Raw genomic sequence first — 21,973 nt, 5'->3', positions numbered from 1 at the left:
ACACTTGCTGAGTTGGTACTCTACACTTGAGGCACCCTCCAGCCTTGTTTTTTTTGGTGGTTGTATTTTAGATAGGATCTTGCCTCTCAGATGAGTGCACACTTGAGCTGTGACCCGCCTTCTTTAGGCTTCCCAATCTTGGCTTCCCATGCAGCTTGTGTTTTAGGCTTGTATTACTGGGTCCAGCCATGGGAAAAGGGGACCTCATAGACTTTGCTGCTAAAGGTGGCCTCAAATGGTAATCCTCCCAATCTCAGTCTCCTAAGTACCTAGGATTACAAGTGGAAGCCACTGAAGCTTAGATAAGGTTAACATTTAATTGACTAGTCAATTTCATTAGTGCATTATTAGAATTTTTATATTGAGGCATAAAACTATAGTGCACAAATCTTAAATGTATACTGGATAACTTTTTGCTTATATATACATGTGTAGAACTACCATGTAGATCAAGTTATAAAACATTGCCATGAGCCAGGTGTTGGTGGCTTATGCCTATAATCTAGCTACTCAGGAGGCTGAGATCTGAGGATCCTGAGTCAAAACCAGCCCCCACAGGAAAGTCTGACACTCTTATTTGCAGTTAACCACCCAAAAGCCAGAGGTGGGGCTGAGGCTCAAATGTTAGAGCCCTAGCCTTGAACAAAAGAAAGCTCAAGGACAGTTCTCAGGCCCTGTGTTCAAGCCCAGGACTAGGGGGAAAATGTCATATAATTTTCATTCTAGAATTGTTGCATATTTTGGGTTATTTCTAGATATTTTTTGTTGCTATAAATAAGTGGTATTTTAAAAAATTCTATTTTTTTTTGTATCTCCAGACTCTGGTTAATATAACACTTTCATTATAATGTAAAGTAGAACTGGTGGTAGTGAAGGTCCTTATTCTCATCCTTAGGGAAAACATGTTTGGTATTCCATCATTGAGTATTATGATAAGTTTATTTTAATTACATCCTTAATGAAATGAAGAATGTTTCTTATTCTTAATTGGCTAACATGTTTCTTTTTGTTTTTTGTGATATTGGGATTTAAATTCAGGGCCCTGTACTTTTTAGACAGATGTTATATCACTTAAATCACAATTCAAGCCTTCTTTGTTTTTTCTTTTAAAACCTGTTTTGTTTTTGAGATAGAATCTCACTAGGTGGACCAGGCTGGCCTAGAACTTGCTATGAGAGGCCAGGCTGGCCTTTAGCTAGCAGTACTTTTTTCTTCCTCAGGCTCATGACTGCTGGATGCCACTGTACATGGCTGCCAGCAGGCTTTTTTAAATTTTTTCCTTTTTTTTAATTTTTTATTTTATTTTTTGCCAGCCTTGGACTCAGGGCCTGAGCACTGTCCCTGGCTTCTTTTTGCTCAAGGCTAGCACTCTACCACTTAAGCCACAGTGCCACTTCTGGCTTTTTCTGTTTATATGGTGCTAAGGAATCAAACCCAGAGCTTCATGTGTGTAAGGCAAGCACTCTTGCCCCTAGACCACATTCCCAGCCCCTCCTTTTTTTTCTTTATGGTGCTAGGGATCAGACCTGGTGTCACACACATGCTAGGCAAGTGCTCTACTTCTAAGCTACCCCCTTGTATTTGTTTTCTTTTAACTGGGAAATATTGTTAGATTTTATGTTTCTTCGGAATTTTATTTTTTCTCCTTTATCCTATTATTGTAATGTTGGTTTTCTAACATTAAATCAGTTATGTCTTTCTAGACTAAACTGTGCTTTGGATTTGATACATTCATGGTCTGATGAAATGAATTATGATGCATTACCTTCATTTTATTATCTGGAAGTATTTATATAAGACCATTATTTGTCTTACTGTTTGAAAGAATTCACCATTTGGGCGTGGAGTTTTCTTTATGGAAAAATATTTAGTTTTAAGTTCCTTAACAGGGCCGGCACCATTGGCTTACTCCTAGCCACTCAGGAGACTGAGATCTGAGGATCACAATTTGAAGCCAGTCCCAGCGCGAATGTCTGTGAGACTCTATCTCCGATTAATCACCAAAAACCAGAGTGAGGCTGTGGCTTAAGTGGTAGAGCACTAATCTTGATCAAAAAAGCTCAGGGACACTGCCTAGGCTCTGAGTTCAAGCCCTAGACCATAACAAAATAAATAAATATATATAGAGAGATTTATATACATGTTCCTGAACAGATACATAGCTATTCAGAATTTTAATTTTTCTTGTCAATTGTGGGATCTTGGATTTTCAAGAAATTTAGTACATTTAAATTTTGAAATATTTTTATTATCTTCTCAGTGAGTAGAATCTGTATTAATGTTCTATTTTCTAATCTTTGAGGTCTATTTACTCATCTTAATTTGTTTTCATGTCATTAATTTTTATATATTGATAATATTTATTTAATATTTAAAAGAACTAACTTTTAACTGTTGATTTTCTTTGTCATAGGTTAGTTTTATATTGATTTACATTTGATCTTAAGTTTCTTTCAACTTCCTTTGGTTTAAGGTTTTTTTCCTAGTTTCTTGAGTTGGATGTATGTAGCATTTTTTTTAACCTTTCTTATTTCCTACTGTTTATTTTTACACTTGTTTCTTTCCTAATATTAGATGTGCATACCAGGTGATTTGAACTAACTTGTGTTCATTCAAGTCAGTACATTTTCTACCCTTCATTATGATTTATTTTGGCTATTTGTTATTCAAAAATGTGTTTTTAAATTTGAAAGCACTTGGTAATTTTCTAGTTACCTTTATGCTGCTGACTTATAACTTAGACAACAGTCAGAGAACAAGTATTGTATGAGTTTAGTGCTTTGAGGTTTGTTAAGACTTGATTTGTGATCCAGAATAATATGTTAAATGCCTTGTGTGTACTTGAAAAAATATACAGATCTTTTTCTTGTTTGTATTTGAGGGGTAGGGAATAATGCTGACCATTGAACTGAGGGCCTTGTGATTACTAAACAGTACTCTACCACTTGAGCTAGAGCCCTCATCCTCTCTTTGGTCTTTTGAGGTAGGGCCTCACTGTAGCCATCGCTGGCCTCAGCTCCCTTCTGCCTTGAAGGGTGGGGATTACAGGGTGTGCGCCACAACCATGCTGTGCTTAGCTTGTTTTAACAGTACTAGGGTTTGGATTTAGGACCTGTGCTTCCTAAGCAGTGCTCTACTGCTTGAATCACCTCTCCAACCTATCTTTGCTTTATAACAGAAAAAATAACATAAAATTACTACATGCATAAGCTTGGATATGTTAGACCTCTAAGGTGTATTTCTTTTTTTCTTTCTTTTTACAGAGTATGCATTTACTGCATACATGGAGATTCTTCAATATTATGTAAATACAAAACTTTTCCTGAAAGATAGTTTAAAAATGATTTTTCCAAAAATATTGGAGATTATGTAATTGACATAAGTCAATAAGTAAATCTCTGCATATTGATATTAAACTGTTAATGCTAATATCACTGGGTAATATTTGCTAACTTTTTCTGGGCTAATGCCTGACCCAAGCAAACTCCATATATCATCTCATTTAATCCTCAAACATTAAATACTACTGTCCTCATCAATTTCCGGACAAGTAAATTTCAGTTTAGGATATTTAAGGTAACTGTGTGTACTGGATGAGGTGGTAAGAAAAGGTGATGAAGTCTTAAGGTGGCTTTATGATCAAATTGTAGAATTCAATTCTGGTTGCAAATGCATCTTATAAAATGTCAACTTTTTTTCTTATCCTCCTAATCTACTCACTTAAAAATATACCCAAGAGCCAGGCACCAGGGGCACACACCTAGCTATTCACCCTAGCTATTCCATGTTGACAACTCGGGATCGCAGTTCAAATCCAGGGCAGGCAGCAAAGTATGTGAGACTCTTTTCTAAAATGTGAACCACTGAAAAACCAGAAGTGAAGCTGTGGTTCAAGTGGTAAGACACCAGCTAAGAGATAAAGCCCAGGCCCTTAGTTTAAGCTCCAGTACCAGCTTTGCTGGAGTGGCTCAAGTGATAGAGACTGCTTAACAAATGTGAGGTCAGTACTAATAGGCTTATTACCTACCTTAGAGTATACTTTCTATCAGGTCCTGAATAATTCAGAAACCTTGTACAAGTTTAACTCCACTTATCTCTTTTCTTGTTTTGTGCTACTTCTTAAATTTTACATGTGTTATAAGCTCACTTGTTTCAGTTTCTTTGGGTATTTGGGAGGGTTTTTTGTTTTTTTTTTTTTTTAGTTTTTGGTGCCAGTCTTGGAGCTTGAATTCAGGGCCTCAGCACTGTCCCTGAGCTTCCCCCTACCCCTCACCGTCCCCCGCAAGATCAGCACTCTACCCCTTGAGCCACAGCTCCACTTCTAGCTTTTTGGTAATTAATTGGAGATAAGAGTCTCATGGTAGCCAGCTGGCACTGGTGGCTCACACCTGTAATCCTAGCTACTTAGGAGGCTAAAATCTGAGGATCACAATTCAAAGCCAGCCCAGGTAGAAAAGTCCCCATGAGACTCTAACCTCCAATTAACTACTCAAAAGCCGGAGTGGAGCTATGGCTCGAAAGTGATAGAATGCTAGCTTTGAGCAAAAGAGCTCAGGGACAGTACCTAGGCCCGGATTCCAAGCCCCGTGACTAACAACATCAAAGAGTCTCATGGCTTTCCTGCCCGATCTTCACATCTTAGCCTCCTGCTAGGATTATTGACATGAACCACCAGCACCCAGCTCACCTGTTTTTTGTCTTAAGTGCTCAGTGGGCTTTTATTATTCATATATTTATCCTATCTAGTGATGTTTACTCCTCTTGCCCCTTAGTTTTTCCATCTAGGTCAGACTGAATTATCTCAACTTTTTTTTTTTTTTTTGAGGACATCTTGTTTCACAAGTTGTTTTTTCAAAGATATTTTTGCTAAAGTTAGAATCATGGGCTGAGAAGGTTTTTACTTTTCCATCAATTTAAAGGTTTTAATATATACCTTCTGACATAATTCCTGTTTAAGAAGCTAGGTATTAGCTGGATACTGGTGTCTCATACTTATAATCCTAGCTACCAAGAAAGCTAAAACCTGGAGGACCATGGTTCAAAGTCTACAAGGCTCCACTTCAACAATTAACTAGCAAAACTCTGGGCTAGAGATATGGCTCAAGTGGTAGAGCACCATACATGAGCAAGAGAACTGGCCCAAGTAAGAGGCCCTGAATTCAAGCCCTTGTACTGGTGCACCAACACACGCGCGTGTGCGCACACACTCACACACACACAGAAGCTAGCTAGCAGTCTTATATCATTGTTTTACTGAAAATTTTCTTTTTGACTTTTAATAATTTGGCATGATTTACCATGCTATGATGTAGGCTTCTTGGTATTTATCCTCCTTGGGGTTTGCTAGCTGCTTGAATCATTATGTTCCCAAGTTTCATCATATTGGTTAAAATTGTAGCCATTATTTTCTCATATCTTGATTTTGTCCCTTTTCTTTCTTTCTCTCTTCCTCTCTGTCTCTCTCTCTCTCTGTCTCTCTCTCTGACTCTAATCACATGTATTATATATATTTTTTTCTGTATTCTACATATTTTATATTTGGTTTAGCTATAGTTTTCCCTGTTAGTTGAAAGGTCATAGTTGATAACTATAGAAAACTGCTATGCATTAATGCCTTTGTCCGACAATCAATACCCTGCTAGAGCCAGAACACAACTCCCTCATGGTCCTATTTCCTATCTTTCATGTATATTCCATGCATGGCAAACATGAAACCTTAGACCTATATCTTCCTAGTGAGCCCAGTCACTTCTAGTATTGATGAACATAATTGCCTTGGTGGTCAGGATTTCTTACGAGCCATAGTTTCTACTCCTCTGATTTCAGATTGATGTCAGAATTGGCAAATAGGCCCGATAACCTTTTTTTTTCCTTCTTGATGCTAATCAGAATGAGATTTCTCATCATTCTTGGTCACCTCAAGAACATTAGAAGGCATTGTAGCTGACAGCAGAAAACACTTGGGTGTTTCTTTTTAGCTTTTGGTATATGTCATAAGTCTATCTGATCCTTGAATCTACTGCTTAATATTTTATCAACCAGGGGCTGGGGATATAGCCTAGTGGCAAGAGTGCCTGCCTCGGATACACGAGGCCCTAGGTTCGATTCCCCAGCACCACATATACAGAAAAACGGCCAGAAGCGGCGCTGTGGCTCAAGTGGCAGAGTGCTAGCCTTGAGCGGGAAGAAGCCAGGGACAGTGCTCAGGCCCTGAGTCCAAGGCCCAGGACTGGCCAAAAAAAAAAAAAAAAAAAAATATTTTATCAACCTCATCCAATACTTGCATCTTAATATTGGGGACATAGATATCTCTGCTTAAGCATATCAAACATGCTGTCAGGCTACCTACCCCACAATGACATGGATAGTTTCTAACTGTAGCTCCTGCCCTTTGGCCAGTTCATTGGCACCCCCGGTACTGACATGATAGGAGGTAACTTCCTAATGCCAGCCACCCTCTCTTTTAGTGGGTCCCAGGACCAAGGCCGAGGTTGCCCTTAAGTCCACATCAATCTGCTTCAGATTCCATAATAGCAAACTTATACAGTTGTTTTCTTAGTCCCATCTTTAATAATTACATTATAGCCATCGATACAAGGAAGAATATCTGCTACTGGATGGCAGAGGGCTTATCAAAACCACAGGCAGGGCTGGGAATATGGCCTAGTGGCTTGCCTCCTATACATGAAGCCCTGGGTTCAATTCCTCAGCACCACATATCTAGAAAATGGCCAGAAGTGGCGCTGTGGCTCAAGTGGTAGAGTGCTTGCTAGCCTTGAGCAAAAAGAAGCCAGGGACAGTGCTCAGGCCCTGAGTTCAAGGCACCCAGGACTGGCCAAAAAAAAAAAAATAGGCATAGGCTGGGCGCTGGTGGCTCACACCTGTAATCCTAGCTCCTCAGGAGGTTGAGATCTGAGGATCACAGTTCAAAGCCAGCTCGGGTAGAAAAGTCCATGAAACTCATCTCCAGTTAACCCCCAGAAAATGGTAAGTGGAACTGTGGCTCAAAGTGGTAGAGCTAGCCCTCAGTGAAAGAGCTCAGGGACAGTGCCCAGTCCCTGAGTTCAAGCCCTACACCGACAAAAAACAATAGGCATAGATACCCCAGAGGAAGGACTCGGAGATTCATGTCCTGAAAGCAATTTCATTGCAGTTAGTCTCTATGATACTTCAGGTCCCATTCCCTTTATCTCACGATTAGGGATCTTAATTGGTAGACATGAACCTCTGAAACTGACTATTTTGTCATGACTATTAACCACTTTCCTGTTTACCCTTCTGTTGATTTTTACTTGGATGCTAACCATTGTGTATGATTCATGACAATGGCTATAGCTGACCTTCTCTCTACAGAGCATATTGAGTTTCATTCTGACCAGAGTTAGACTGCTAAAGAATACCCTGATTCTTTTGAGACTTTGTGTTAGGCAATGTTACAGTGAGAGTTTTCACTTGTTTAGTCTCAAGGCAGACTGGGATTGAATATCTGGGTATTCCTTTTTAACTCTGTTTCCTTTCCGTATGGAAAGCATTCCCATAAAGAAGGGAGGGTGAATTCAAGGATCACTTTTGTGCTTTCTTTCACTCTACTGTTTTTATCCACTGCCTGAAAGCTAAAGGGTTTTTTTTGTCCACTTTTTTATTTGTTTATGGGGACAGAGTCATTTTAATATCAGCTGCTTGACTGTGACTGAGATTAGGAGCATCTGAAACTTTATTTAGAATTTTTCCAAGTGTTTCTTAAGTAACTAAGTTTGATAATTTTTTTTAGGAATGTTCACATTTTTTTTAGTTTTCTTTTTTAAAAAAAATTTTTATTGTCAAACTGATGTACAGAGAGGTTACAGTTTCATACATTAGGCATTGGACACATTTCTTTTACTGTTTGTTACCTCCTCCCTCATAGTTTGGTAATATTTAAAACTTCAGGATGGACAAGTTGAAATATAAGATAATTAAATCAGAGGTTTGCTTACAATATTTTTCTTTATTTCTAGACATCACTTAGTGCTCTTACTCAACTGATGAAAAAGATGCCCCATTTCCGTAAGCAGATTACTAAGGTAAACAGTATTGTATATATTGATGCCCTACTCTTTTAGTCAGTTGATCTCTCCAGTTCTGTACTTGTATTATTTGTACTTATTCCATCTTAAACTATGTAATCTTAGTTTTGAACAGCTTAGAATAATTTTAAATATTTACCAACTTTGTAGGAAAATTCAGCATTAAGACTGACCAGTCAAAGGTTGTTATTCTCATGTTTCTTACAATTAATAACATATCAGATTTAATAACATATTAGTAGATTTAACAGCTTGTATGTGGTAGGACTGTATGTTTGTGTGTTTTTTGTTTTTGTTTCCTGAGCTGGGAATGTGGTTTAGTGGTAGAGTACTAGCCTAGCATGCATGCAGCAGCCCTGGGTTCGATTCCTCAGTGCCACATAAACAAAAAAGGCCAGAAGTTTCGCTGTGGCTCTAGTGGTAGAGTGCTATCCTTGAGCAAAAGAAGCTGAAGGACAGTGCCCAGGCCCTGAGTTCAAGCCCCAGGATTGGCAAAAATAAATAATAATAATAATAATTTTACTGATACAGCCCTTCTTATGAATCACTGTCAGAATAATCTTCATGTTTTTGTCATTTTATACCCTTGTCAAAAACCAGTGATAAAAATGAAACCTTTTGCATTTGGCTGTTAGGACTTCATTTATTTTCATTGCCTCATTTTCATTACTCTCAAAGACCACACAATTTATCACTTGCTGTCTGTTGCTTATCCCCTGTCATATCACTACTTCTAACTTCTTTTCTAGATTTTTTTATTTTTTACATGTTATTTTTTGTCACTTATGCCCACATGTTCCTTCAGGCCTATCTCAAAAGTTTAGTATTACCAGTTGCCCAAAAAATAATTGAAATGCAGTAAATAATCCATTCTTCTGTTTTCCAGCAAGTTGTCCACCTTAACATAGCAGAGGATTGCATGAATAAGTTTAAGCTTAATATAGAAAAGCTCTGCAAAACTGAACAGGTATGTGTAGAGCAGAAATTACTATGCTTATATGAACTTTGTGACTTAAAGTGTATGTTTTACTTGCTAAATTTAGTGCTTGTTTTTACACACACACACAAAAATAAAACGCTTAGCAGGGGCCCCACTAGGAAGTATAAGATGCAAATCTCCACTATGTTACTCAGCTTTCTGTTACTATAGCTAATACCTGAGATAATTAGCTTATAAAGACAACAGGTTTGGACTGGGAATGTGGCTTAGAGGTAGAGTGCTTGCCTAGAATGCACAATGCCCTGAGTTCAATCCTCAGCACCACATAAACAGAAAAAGCAAGAAATGGCGCTGTGGCTCAAAAGGTAGAGTGGTAGCCTTGAGCAAAAAGAAGCCAGGGACCATGCTCAGGCCCTGAGTCCAAGCCCCAGGACTGGCAAAAACAAAACAAAACAAATAAAAGACAACAGGTTTATTTTTGACTCACAGTTTTGTTTGTTGTTGTTGCTGTGAATAAAATCCAGGACCTTGTACATGCTAATGTATTTGAGGTTCAAGATTTGGAGGTTTCAGGTATGGTCAGCTTCCCTTAGTGCTTCTTTAAGGCCAGTGATGAGGCTGTACACCATGGTGAGGGCATCTTGCAGAGCAAAGCTGCTTACCCCATGACCAAAAAGCAAGAGAAAGAAGCCTGAGCAGGGTTCCACCATCCTCTGTAAAGGTACATCTGAGTGACCTGAAGACCTCCCAGTGGGCTCCACTCCCAACAGCACTGTTGGGGACTAAGCCTTTAACACATGGGTCTTTGGAAACACTCGAGGTCCAAACTATAGCCCACCAAGAATCACAAGTAGGTATGTAGTATCTAGTAAGCATCCTTCCTAATGTGTGGTGGTTATCCATTATTGGTTGAGTGGAGGGAATTAAGTTTTTGGAGCATTGTTGACAGGACTTTGTTAGGGGGTACACCATTGATATTATGTCCTGCACAGCACTGGGTGGTTACATTGTACTTACTTTGAAACTTTTTATAGTGCTAGATGTGGTGGTACATACCTATAATGTGAGTGAAGAAAAAGCCAAGCAAGAGCTTGTTCCCTGAGTATAAAGGGGGGGGGGGGGGGGGGGAGGATAGTGCTTTGAGGATGTCCTGAGCAAAAAGTTAGTGGGACCTCTATCTCACACCTGTGGTCCCATACTTCCTCTTATGCTGTAGGAGTATCTGTCCTAGACCAGCCTAGACCTAGCCTAGAGGCACACTCTATCCAAAAAAATAATTAAAGCAAAAGGCCTGGGAGGCCCTGAACTCAAACCCTGGTACATCACACCAAAAACAGCTTCATGCATAATGCTTCATCCTAACAAACAGGTTGGATTTTCCACTTATTAGTTGTTATGGTTGAGAATTTGTCCATGGATTCTGTGATACTTCTTTAAATTTTTGTTACTGTAAAGATGATAAACAAAGGGGGTTACATGAGATTCTTCAATTAACCAGAAGTGAGGCCAGGCTCATACCTGTAATCCTAGCTACTCAGAAGACTGAGATCATTGTTCAAAGTCAGTGCAGGCAGCAAAGTCTGTGAGACTCTTATTTCCACTAAACTATCAAGAAAAAAGCCAGAAGTGGAGTTGTGGCTCAAGTGATAGAGTGCTAGGCTTGAGTACAAGAAACTCTGTGGACAGCACCCAGGCCCTGAATGCAAGCCCCAAGACCAACATGGAAAAAAAAATAAAAAGAAAAGAAAGAAGTAAAACGCAAGTTGCATGTTGTGGTATAAAGTATTCTGATAGCCATATTACAAAAGTAAAAAGAACAATTAAATAATATATTTGACTTCACCATATACATTAAAAACATTTCAGTGTGTAATCAATATGAAGATTACTAGTGAGATATTTACATTGGTGTTTCTTCACACCATGTAGTTCATATCTGGTGTTTTGCACAGCCCCTCTTAATTCACATTTACCACATTCCAAGTACTCAGTAGCTGTATTACTTATGCTGGATAGCATCAGTTTAGATGAATGATTTTCTTCTCTGCTGTATTGTTTGAACTTTAGCATTTTCTATTTTGAATTGCTTATGAGGGATAGTCACATTTTTCTGTGAAATGTTATGAGTATTCCATTAAAATTTGATGATTTTCTAGATACTTTTTAACAAAACAATGAATTTTGATTGGCACCCACTGGCTGTATTTTCTTTCATGAAGGACCTGGCTCTTGGAACTGATGCAGAAGGACAGAAGGTGAAAGATGCTATGCGAGTACTCCTTCCCGTTCTCCTCAACAAAAACCATGATAATTGCGATAAGATAAGAGCGATCCTGCTTTATATCTTCAGTATCAATGGTAATTAAGATTTTGTTTTCATATATTCATTGAAACATCAGCTGTAAAGTCACTTTTCTTTTTTTTTTCTCTGACTTTGAAGCCTGAACTCATGGAGCATGTCCCTAAGCGTCTTTTGCTCAAAGCTACCACTCTACCACTTGAGCCACAACACTACTCCTGGTTTTTTCTGAGTTTATTGGAAAGAACAGTTTCATGGAGACTTTCCTGCCCTTGCTGGCTTCAAACCACGATCCTCAGCCTCCAAAGTAGCTGGGATTGCAGGTGTGAGCTCTTAACAGTGCCCAGCTAAAATCACTTTTTTTTTTTTTTTTTTTGCCAGTCCTGGGCCTTGAACTCAGGGCCTGAGCACTGTCCCTGGCTTCTTTTTGCTCAAGGCTAGCACTCTACCACTTGAGCCACAGCGCCGCTTCTGGCCGTTTTCCATATATGTGGTGCTGGGGAATCAAACCCAGAGCTTCATGTATATGAGGCAAGCACTCTACCATTAGACCACATTCCCAGCCCCTAAAATCACCTGTTAAATAGATTACTACTGATGATTAGAAAATCTTAGAAAACTCAAAGGAAAGTAGCTGAAGTTGGTTATGATAAATATGTGGAAAATGGGAAATTAAAAGAAAACTAGAGGGGATATAGTTTGACTGTTCACTTTTTTTTAAAGCCAAATTCATATTCCACCTAAGATGTAGAATTGGTGGCAGTAGCCATTATGTAATTGTGCACTTACATTTTTACTTACATAAGGAACCACAGAAGAAAATTTGGACAGACTGATCCAGAATGTAAAGATAGAAAGTGATAGTGACATGATTCGTAACTGGAGTTATCTTGGTGTTCCCATTGTTCCCCAGGTAAGAATGTTACACTGTATTTTAGTACTCGTGTGTGTCTCTGTGTTGTTTCTAGGGCTTAAATTTGGAGCTGAGTACTGTCCCTGAGCTTTTTGCTTAGTATTAACTCTACCATTTGAGCCACCCTCACTTCTGGCTTGGGCTGGGGGAGTGTTAATTGGAGATAAAAGTCTCACAGACTTTCCTGTCTGGGCTGGCTTCAAACTGTGATCCTCAATCTCAGCCTCTTGAGTAACTAGGATTACAGGTGCAAGCCGCCAGTGCCTGGTTTGCTAAGCTAAACTTTCTTTATGTGGGAATCAGGTAGGTTTTTTGAGGGGAAGGGGGTTGTTTTTGCCAGTCCTGGGGCTTGAATTCAGGGCCTAGGCACTGTCCCTGACCTTCTCTTACTCAAGGCTAGAGTTCGACCACACAGTAGAGCCACAGCACCACTTCCAGCTTTATTAGTTTATGTGGTACTGAGGAATCAAACCTAGGGCTTCATGCATGCAAGGCAAACACTCTACCACTAAGCCACATTCCCAGCCCTCTTCATGTAGGAATCCTTGTGTACATTCACACCATAGATTTTGTATGTGCATGCCAGTATTGGAGTTTGAACTCTGAGCCTGGGTGCTGTCCTTTAGCTTTTTCCACTCAAGGCTGGTGTTCTCCCACTTGAACCATGGTTTACTTCTAGCTTTCAGGTAGTTAATTGGAGGTACGAGTCTCACAGACTTTCGTGCCCAGGCTGGCTTTGATGTCAGCCTTTTGGGTAGCTAGGCATGAGCTACTGGTATCTAGCGCCGTCCCCCCCTCCCCGCCCGCCCGCCCGCTGAAGAAAATAAAAATAGTTTCTTCTCTTTTCCATATATAATTTGGACAAGTGTGCTTTTCTAGTGAATTTGTATTTATGGCTTCTGTTGTACTTTGTTACTTATCCTTTTTATGATTTGTTTATAGCTATAATTTGTCATATTTTAGTAAAACTATCATTTAATATAATGCGGGAAAATAATTATATTCTGTTTTTAAAAATGTAGGCTCAAAGCTAGGAGGCGTACAGCTCAGTGGTAAAGCACTTGCTTATTAGCAACTTTAACATTTGGTTTTAATTTTTAACACTAAAAAGAGAACCAAACATCCTCAAAGTAAAAATTGGAAGGATTTTGTGTAGAATTCACCCTTTCCTACAAAGTTTTATATTTTTGTTTGAGTAAACATGCCTAATCTTACAGTTTTTATTTTAAAAACTATTTCCATTCTATTTTATGTCAAATATAATATTTGCTGGCAAATTGAATATTTTTGTTAAAAACAAAGAATATTACATTGGCTTTTAATTGGTTCCTCTATTTATATTAGTCTCAACAAGGCAAACCATTAAGAAAGGATCGATCTTCAGAAGAAACTTTTCAGCTTTCTCGATGGACACCTTTTATCAAAGATATTATGGAGGTAAAAATCATTAGCTTTCTCTTTATATCTAAATATCCTTGCTACAATGTTCTTTTCTCTTTATATATTTACCTGACATTCCAAACATGTCCAATGGGCAGGAATTTTCTGCAGTGCTAGAAGGCTCTCAGAAAAGACTGTATCAAGGATCAGAGGAAGAAAGGAGACTTATTGTACAGTCTTTTTAAGAACACAGTTTTTTATTACTCAGAATTGGGGGTTTTGATGTGACTTTTTCACACATACATACAATGAACTTTCAATCTTACTTGTCCACTTTATCACCTTCCCTTGTCTCCTTCCTTTCCTCCTCTTAACCTTTCTCTAGAAATAGTCCTCCACTTAAGATCATACATTCTTTTTTTTTTTTTTTTTTGCCAGTCCTGGGCTTGGACTCAGGGCCTGAACATTGGCCTGAACTTGGCTTCTTTTTGCTCAAGGCTAGCACTCTGCCACTTGAGTCACAGTGCCACTTCTGGCTGTTTTCTATATATGTGGTGCTGAGGAATCGAACCCAGGGCTTCATGTATACAAGGCAAGCACTCTTGCCACTAGGCCATATTCCCAGCCCTAAGGTCATACATTCTTGTTCGTTGTATATTTGGGTCTAGATTCCACATATGAAAGATAATATACACTATTTGCCTTTCTGAGTCTGGCTTATTCTGCCTAACATATTGGCCTCTGGTTTCATCCATTTGCTGACCTAGTGTTCTTTCAGGTGTATGATAACAGTGTGGTATAGCAAGATCATATGGTAGGGATTTGTTATTTTTTTATAATTTGGGGTTTTTTTTTTCCTATCTTCCATACTACACTATTTTTCATTCCCACCAACAGTTTCATATCTATTGCATTCTCACCAATATTTGTTGTTGTCTTTTTTGATAGCCATTCTTACAGGGATGAAGTAGAATCTGTGTTGTTTTCATTTTCATTTCCTTCATGTGTTTGTTAGCCATTGTGTTTTTTGTGTTTTTATTTACTTGTCCATTTATTAATTGGGGGTTTTGGGTATTTAATTTTCTGAGTCCTTTTATATATTCTAGTAATCTCTTGAAGAGTCTTAAAGACCTCAGGAAAATTCACCATAGACTGTCTTTACATAAATAAGCTAATTAATCAAATACAGGTACACATATACTTTATTTTTGGGGGGTGCCAGTCCTGAGGCTTGACCTCTTGGCATGTCTCTGACCATTTTTGCACAAGGCTAGCACTGTACCACTTAAGCTCTGCTCCGCTTCTGGCTTTTTCCGGATTAACTGGAGATGACTTTGATAGACTTGGCTTCCTAGGCTGGCTTTGAACAATGATCCTCCTGTTACAGCTTCCTTACTAGCTAGGATTATCGGTGTGAGTCTATAAAAAAATGTTGCTATTGTTTCAAATAACTATATAAATTAGTTTACCTAAAAACTTTGCTGTTGTTTTAAATAACTATATAACATAATTTCGATTATTTGAGTAAAAGTTCAACAAAACAACATTCATATATATACCACTATTAGAAATACTCATTTTCTGAGAAAAGTATTATGCTTTAGTACTGTTTGCTTTTTAAAATAATATAGAGCCTTGGCTTAAGTGGTAGAGAACCTGCCTAAATAAGTTCAAAGTCTTGAGTTCAAACCCTAGTACTGCCAAAATTAAAACAAAACCAAATGCTACATATGTGATTCTGGATTGAATTCTATACCAGAAAAAAATTTAAGAAAATAGCATTTATAGAAAATTATAAAATAAACTAATTAAAAAATTGCTTATGACCTTAATAAAAGAATTGTTTATTCCTATTTTCCTTTAAAGCCCAATTTCTACTTTCCTTTGGATGCTAATTTAGTGCAATGTGTTACTATGATTTTCCTGTTTTGCTTAGTTTATGTCATTTGCACATACTTAAATGTTTATGAAAATCTAATTTCAGAAGTGAAAGTGTGACTCAAGTGGTAGAGTACAGCCTTAAATGAAAAAGCCAAGTGATTGGGGATTGGGAATATGGTCTAGTGGTAAAGTGCTTGCCTTGCATGCATGAAGCCCTGGGTTTGATTCCTCAGCACCACATATATAGAAAAGGCCAGAAGTGGCGCTGTGGCTCAAGTGGCAGAGTGCTAGCCTTGAGCAAAAAGAAGCCAGGGACAGTGCTCAGGCCCTGAGTTCAAGCCCCAGGACTGGCAAAACAAAAAAAAAAAAGCCAAACTCAAAAGACCTGAGTTCAAGTCCCAGTAGTGGTACACAAAAAATAAAATCTAAAGAATTTAAATTTTATTTCATATAACAGTTTTTCCCCTTTGCTGCTAAGTAGTGTCTCTAAGCTGCGATTTTTAAAAATAAGAATTGACAAAAAAAAAAAAAAAAGATTGACATCCTGACTTTTTTTTTTTTTTTTTTTTTGGCCAGTCCTGGGCCTTGGACTCAGGGCCTGAGCACTGTCCCTGGCTTCTTCCCGCTCAAGGCTAGCACTCTGCCACTTGAGCCACAGCGCCACTTCTGGCCGTTTTCTGTATATGTGGTGCTGGGGAATCGAACCCAGGGCCTCATGTATACGAGACAAGCTCTCTTGCCACTAGGCTATATCCCCAGCCCCCCCTCCAAGCTGTTTTAATTACCTAATTATGAAAAATACAATCATGATCCTATTTGTTGACATATTATAAATTACCATATTATGTGGTATATTTTTACACCGAGTATATCATAAAATACAGCACTGAGAAGGGGAAAAATATTTTTAATCCAAAAGAAAATGTCCCACATTCATGGATTGTCTTAAGTATCCCTAGGCCAGGTATGTACCTTGCATTTTATAGCCACTACTATGAAGGAAAAACCGCCTCCAGGGTGTGTCAGGATTGGGATGATAGTCAGGAACCCCTAATAATCTAGAGATAAACAGTCCTCATGCCAGTGCAGGACTCCTCCTAATGAAAAAGGTCCATCTGCAAAAAAGATTAGTGTAATACATAAATAAATGATGATGCTAATTTTTAAAGCAAAGTATGTGGAATTCAAAGAAAGATAAAATATATGCCCTTAATGTTTATTAGTTATATATACAAGTCTGGCCTTCATGCAAAACAAACAACAAAGTCTTGAACTTACAGCACTTTCTTGATGGTGTTAACTCTCTTTCTTCCTTAGGATGCCATTGATAATAGATTAGATTCAAAAGAATGGCCATATTGTTCCCAGTGTCCAGCAGTATGGAATGGTTCTGGAGCTGTAAGGTAAAACCTATATATGAAAGTCAGTGGAATTTTCAGTAGGACACTACAAACTAATAACTGGAAATGGTACATAGGTACTCAGTTAACACCTATCTTCAGATAGCACATAGTCATGTAAGTGGTGGTTTTTATTTAACTAGGTCAGTTAGAGAAAATGAGTCCAGGAAAGCAATAGCAAAACATGCTTTCTTATATATACTTTGTAACACACACACACACCCTCCTCCTAATATAGCAGAGAATTTAGTATGTTTTTTTCTTTTTGTTTTGTTTGGTGTGATAGAGGGTCTTGCCATGTAGCCCAGGCTAGCCTTGAACTCCTGATCCTCCTGCCTTAGCAACCCAAGTGCTGGGATTACAGGTGTGCACTACCATACCCAGCTTGGCAGAACTTTATTTTGTTGGGGATGGGGGTCCTTTTTTTCATTGACACATGTTCCTACTATGTATTCCAGGCTGGAACTTTCAATCTTCCTTCCTCAGCTTCCCAAGTGCTAGGATGTGCCATGACATGTGACTGGCTTAATCATCTTAGATAATTTTGTGTGTGATGAAGTATTTGAAATATTCAGAAAGAGAATAGTATCATTCATAGTCTTATACTTAGTACCTGACTTAACACATAAATCATTTCTTCTTTTCTTTTCCTAAATTTTATGCTTACCATTCACCTGTTTGGCTTTATGCCTTTCCTACCTATATTTTTTTGTTGTTGTTTTTGGGGTTTGTTTTTTTTGGGGCTTGAACTCAGGGCCTGAGCACTGTCCTTGGCTTCTTTTTGCTCAAGGCTAGCACTCTGCCACTTGAGCCAAAACGCCTCTTCTGGCTGTTTTCTGTATATGTGGTGCTGAGGAATCAAATCCAGGGCTTCATGTATACAAGGCAAGCACTCTTGCCACAAGGCCATATTCCCAGCCCTCCTACTTATATTTGTAACCTAAAGAATGTTGGGCCAGGTGCTGGTGGCTCATGCCTGTAATCCTAGCTACTCAGGAGGCTGAGATCTGAGGATCACGGTTCAAAGCCAGCCTGGGCAGAAAAGTCCCCATGAGACTCTTTCCTCCAATTAACCACTCAAAAACCAAAAGGGTGCTGTGGCTCAAAATGGTAGACCACTGTTCTTGAGCAAAAAGAGCTCACGGACAACACCCAGGCCCTGCGTTCAAGGCTCATAACAGACAAAAAAAAAGTCAGGGAGTGGAGGGTTGTATGTGCGTGTGTATCTGTGGTACTGGGGGTTGTATGTGCATGTGTATCTGTGGTACTGGGGATTGTATGTGTGTGTGTGTATCTGTGGTACTGGGGGTTGTATGTGCGTGTGTATCTGTGGTACTGGGGGTTGTATGTGCGTGTGTATTTGTGGTACTGGGGGTTGTATGTGCGTGTGTATTTGTGGTTCTGGGGGTTGTATGTGCGTGTGTATTTGTGGTACTGGGGTTTGAACTCAGCCTTGTGCTTGCTCAGCTGGTATTCTACCATTTGAACCACAGCTCAGCCCTGCTTTTCGCTCATTATATTGGAGATGGAGTCTAGCACATTTTTCTACCTGACTGGCTTCAAATCTTGATTATCCAGATCTCAGTGTGCTGAGGAGATAGTATTACAGATATGAGCTACCTGTAGCTGTCTTTAAGTTTTGTTTTGTAGGTTCCGTTGCCTTTAACAGCTTATGGTATATATAGGTGATTTGTCTTTGCATTTGTTATACATGGGGTTTTAAGTTCATTATTCCATCAAATTAGGGAATTTATTTCAGGCATTATTCCTTCACCTTTATTTTTCTTTTCTTATTTATTTCAGAGCTAGTTTCAGACGTGTGTTAAAAGATTGGTATTATTTCACAGCTCAGTGGAGCTTTATTCTTCTTTCATCTTTTACCTCTCTGTTCTTCAGCTTTGATTTATCTTCTCTCTTCAAACTGTCTTTCGGTTTCACTGTTGGCTTCATTCTAGCTATGCATTTCATGGTTGAATTTCCATTTGGCTTTTGTTCTTGTTTCCTCTCTGTCTGCCTTCGCTCCACTTCCCCACCTCTTGTGATGCTAAGGACCAAACTCAGGACCTTATGTATGCTAGGCATTTCTCTCTGCTTTCCATTTCTGGTACGATTCCTTATTGGTTAATTAACGTAATAACTATTTGAGGGTTTTTGTTTTGTTTTTTTTTGGCCATCCTGGGGCTTGAACTCAGGGCCTGAGCACTGTCCCTGGCTTCCTTTTGCTCAAGGCTAGCACTCTGCCACTTGAGCCACAGCGCCACTTCTGGCCATTTTCTATATATATATGTGGTGCTGAGGAATCGAACCTAGGGCTTCATGTATAGTCTTGCCACTAGGCCATATTCCCAGCCCCTATTTGAGGTTTTGCTAAATCTATTATCTGGATCTACTAAGGATCAATTTCTATTAGATTTTTTTTCTCCCCTAAAGTAAGCCACACTTTCTTTTTAAGTTTTTTTTTTTTTTGGCCAGTCCTGGGGCTTGGACTCAGGGCCTGAGCACTGTCCCTGGCTTCTTCTTGCTCAAGGCTAGCACTCTGCCACTTGAGCCACAGCGCCACTTCTGGCCATTTTCTGTATATGTGGTGCTGGGGAATCGAACCTAGGGCCTCATGTGTACGAGGCAAGCACTCTTGCCACTAGGCCATATCTCCAGCCCAGCCACACTTTCTTGACATATCCACTTACCTTGAATTGAAAATTGAATCTTTTAAAAGGTAATGTATTGGAGCAATTCAGTTGCCTTTTTGTTATATTAATTTGTGGAATTAAGCTATGGAATTTTTCTCTTTTTCTGCATGTAGCATGTAGCTTTTTATTAGCATAAATTATTTGTAGAAAGGGGAGTGTTGTTATGACGTCTCCAAACATACAAACAGTGTATCTCAATCAACTCTTCTATCCCTGACATTCTCCGCATTCCCTTACCCCTTCAAGATTTTTAATTTTTTTAGTTTGGCTCTTACTGGCTGCCTTTGTGTCTGCGTATAGTATAGGGTCAGCCAGTTATCTGTGCAGACATTGTGTATTACATGCTTTAAGCATGTACATTTCATCTTTTGCTGGTCAAACTGATGATGGGTTAAGGAATGCAACATAGTCTATCTCAAGTGTACCTTTTACATATTTTTTTTCAATTTTTTTCTGCAGATGTTCTCAAGTTTTTCCTGTGTGCAAGTAGTTTAGCAGTCATCTAGCACAGTCAAGAGAGCATATCCTTACATCCAAGATTTCCCTAAGACTGATGTGATGCCCACATCAGTTGGGTAAAAACATTGGGCTATCAAAGATGCATGTGTGGGGCTGGGGATATAGCCTAGCGGCAAGAGTGCCTGCCTCGGATACACGAGGCCCTAGGTTCGATTCCCCAGCACCACATATACAGAAAACGGCCAGAAGCGGCGCTGTGGCTCAAGTGGCAGAGTGCTAGCCTTGAGCGGGAAGAAGCCAGGGACAGTGCTCAGGCCCTGAGTCCAAGGCCCAGGACTGGCAAAAAAAAAAAAAAAAAAAAAAAAAAAAAAAAAAAAAAAAAAAAAAAAAAAAGATGCATGTGTCTTTACCCAGAAACAGGTCCAGCCAACATACCATCATAATTTCCTGACATTCAGCAAGGGGTATCCCAATACCTCATCAGCTGTAAGTCAGTACCTGTTCTCATCTCCTTTATATCTTCAAATGCTTTGCTTACTGTTGCAGTGCCACTCTCCTTTTTTCTTTTTTTAGATCTGAGACCAGGACTCAAACTCGGTGCCTGATACTTTCACTGATTTGCTAATACTCTACCAACTGAGCCATGCCTACAACCACAACCATTATGGAATTTTTTGTGTGTATGTGCCTGTACTGGGGCTTGAACTCAAGGCCTGGGCACTGTGCCTGAGCGTTTTTGCTCAAGTACTCTGCCACTTGAGCCACAGCTCCACTTCTGGCTTTTATGGTAGTTAAATGGAAACAGAAGTCTCAAGGGCTTTTCTGTCTGTGCTGGCTCTGAACTGCGATCCTCATCTCTCAGCCTCCTGAGCAACTAAGATTGCAGGTGTGAGCCACCAGTGCCCTGAAGAAAATTGTTTTTCAGTGAGTTAGACTTTTTAGGTGTATTATGTATTCATGTAAAATAAATGAAAAAGGATGTTAGCCCTACGTTATAGGTAAAAATGCTGAGCTAGACTATAAATATAAATGACTTGTTTTTTGAGACAGGTCTTCCAGTGTGAGTGATTTTTTTTTTTATTACAAACTGAAAATGAGGCTGTCCTACCAAAGTCTGTGTGTTCTAATCATTTTTGGTTGAATTAGGCTTTGTAAAAACGTCATGGGAAATATCATGGTCTGAGGCCATTCGAGGCACATTTTAAAAAGTTCTTGAGACTTCATTTGAGCCATTATTTGGACACAGCACAAGCTTGCCAGATGAGGGACATGGGGAAGCACAAGTAGAATCATTGTGCAGGCTGGCCTGGGTGTGAAGTTAGGAGACCTGATCTCAATAAATAACAATACAGATAGGGCTGGAGCGGTGCAGGGGCGCAAGGGGCAGAACACCTGCCTGAAAAGTGTGAGGCCCCGAGTTCAAATCCCACTATCACAGAACAAACAAAAAACTTAAAGGTCTTTATTAACATGATAGAAGTGTTTTTAACATGTTTGCTTGCTTTTTCACTTCTTAGTGCTCGCCAGAAACCCAGAACTAATTATTTAGAACTAGACCGGAAAAATGTGTCAAAACTGATTATTTTTGTAATTGGAGGAATTACATACTCTGAAATGCGTTGTGCTTATGAAGTTACTCAGGCACATAAATCCTGTGAAGTTATTATTGGTAAGTCATCCATTTTCCTTTCCTTTTTTTTTTTTTTTTTTTTTTTTTTTTTTTTTTTTTTTTTTTTTTGCCAGTCCTGGGGTAGGGCCTGATCACTGTCTCTGGCTTCTTTTTGCTCAAGGCTAGCATTCTACCACTTGAGCCACAGCGCCACTTCTGGCCTTTTCTATATATGGGGTGCTGAGGAATCAAACCCAGGGCTTCATGTGTACAAGGCAAGCACTCTTGCTACTAGGCCATATTCCTAGCCCACCCTTTCCTATTTTTTAAAAATGA

General features: G+C 39.1%; 1 protein-coding gene across 1 annotated transcript in view; it reads left to right on the top strand.

The window, feature by feature from the left end:
* Positions 1–21,973, top strand: part of Stxbp3 (syntaxin binding protein 3) — a 70,534-nt gene that overhangs the window by 46,439 nt on the left and 2,122 nt on the right. Inside the window, exons 12-18 of the mRNA XM_048363107.1 lie at positions 7,998–8,063; positions 8,953–9,033; positions 11,226–11,364; positions 12,112–12,218; positions 13,563–13,655; positions 16,797–16,882; positions 21,546–21,697. Coding sequence (XP_048219064.1) covers positions 7,998–8,063; positions 8,953–9,033; positions 11,226–11,364; positions 12,112–12,218; positions 13,563–13,655; positions 16,797–16,882; positions 21,546–21,697 — 724 coding nt within the window. The remainder of the gene's footprint in view (positions 1–7,997; positions 8,064–8,952; positions 9,034–11,225; positions 11,365–12,111; positions 12,219–13,562; positions 13,656–16,796; positions 16,883–21,545; positions 21,698–21,973) is intronic.

The sequence above is a fragment of the Perognathus longimembris genome, chromosome 15 (genome assembly GCF_023159225.1).
Source record: "Perognathus longimembris pacificus isolate PPM17 chromosome 15, ASM2315922v1, whole genome shotgun sequence".
Lineage (NCBI taxonomy): Eukaryota > Metazoa > Chordata > Mammalia > Rodentia > Heteromyidae > Perognathus > Perognathus longimembris.
This window is presented reverse-complemented; position numbering and strand designations above follow the sequence as displayed.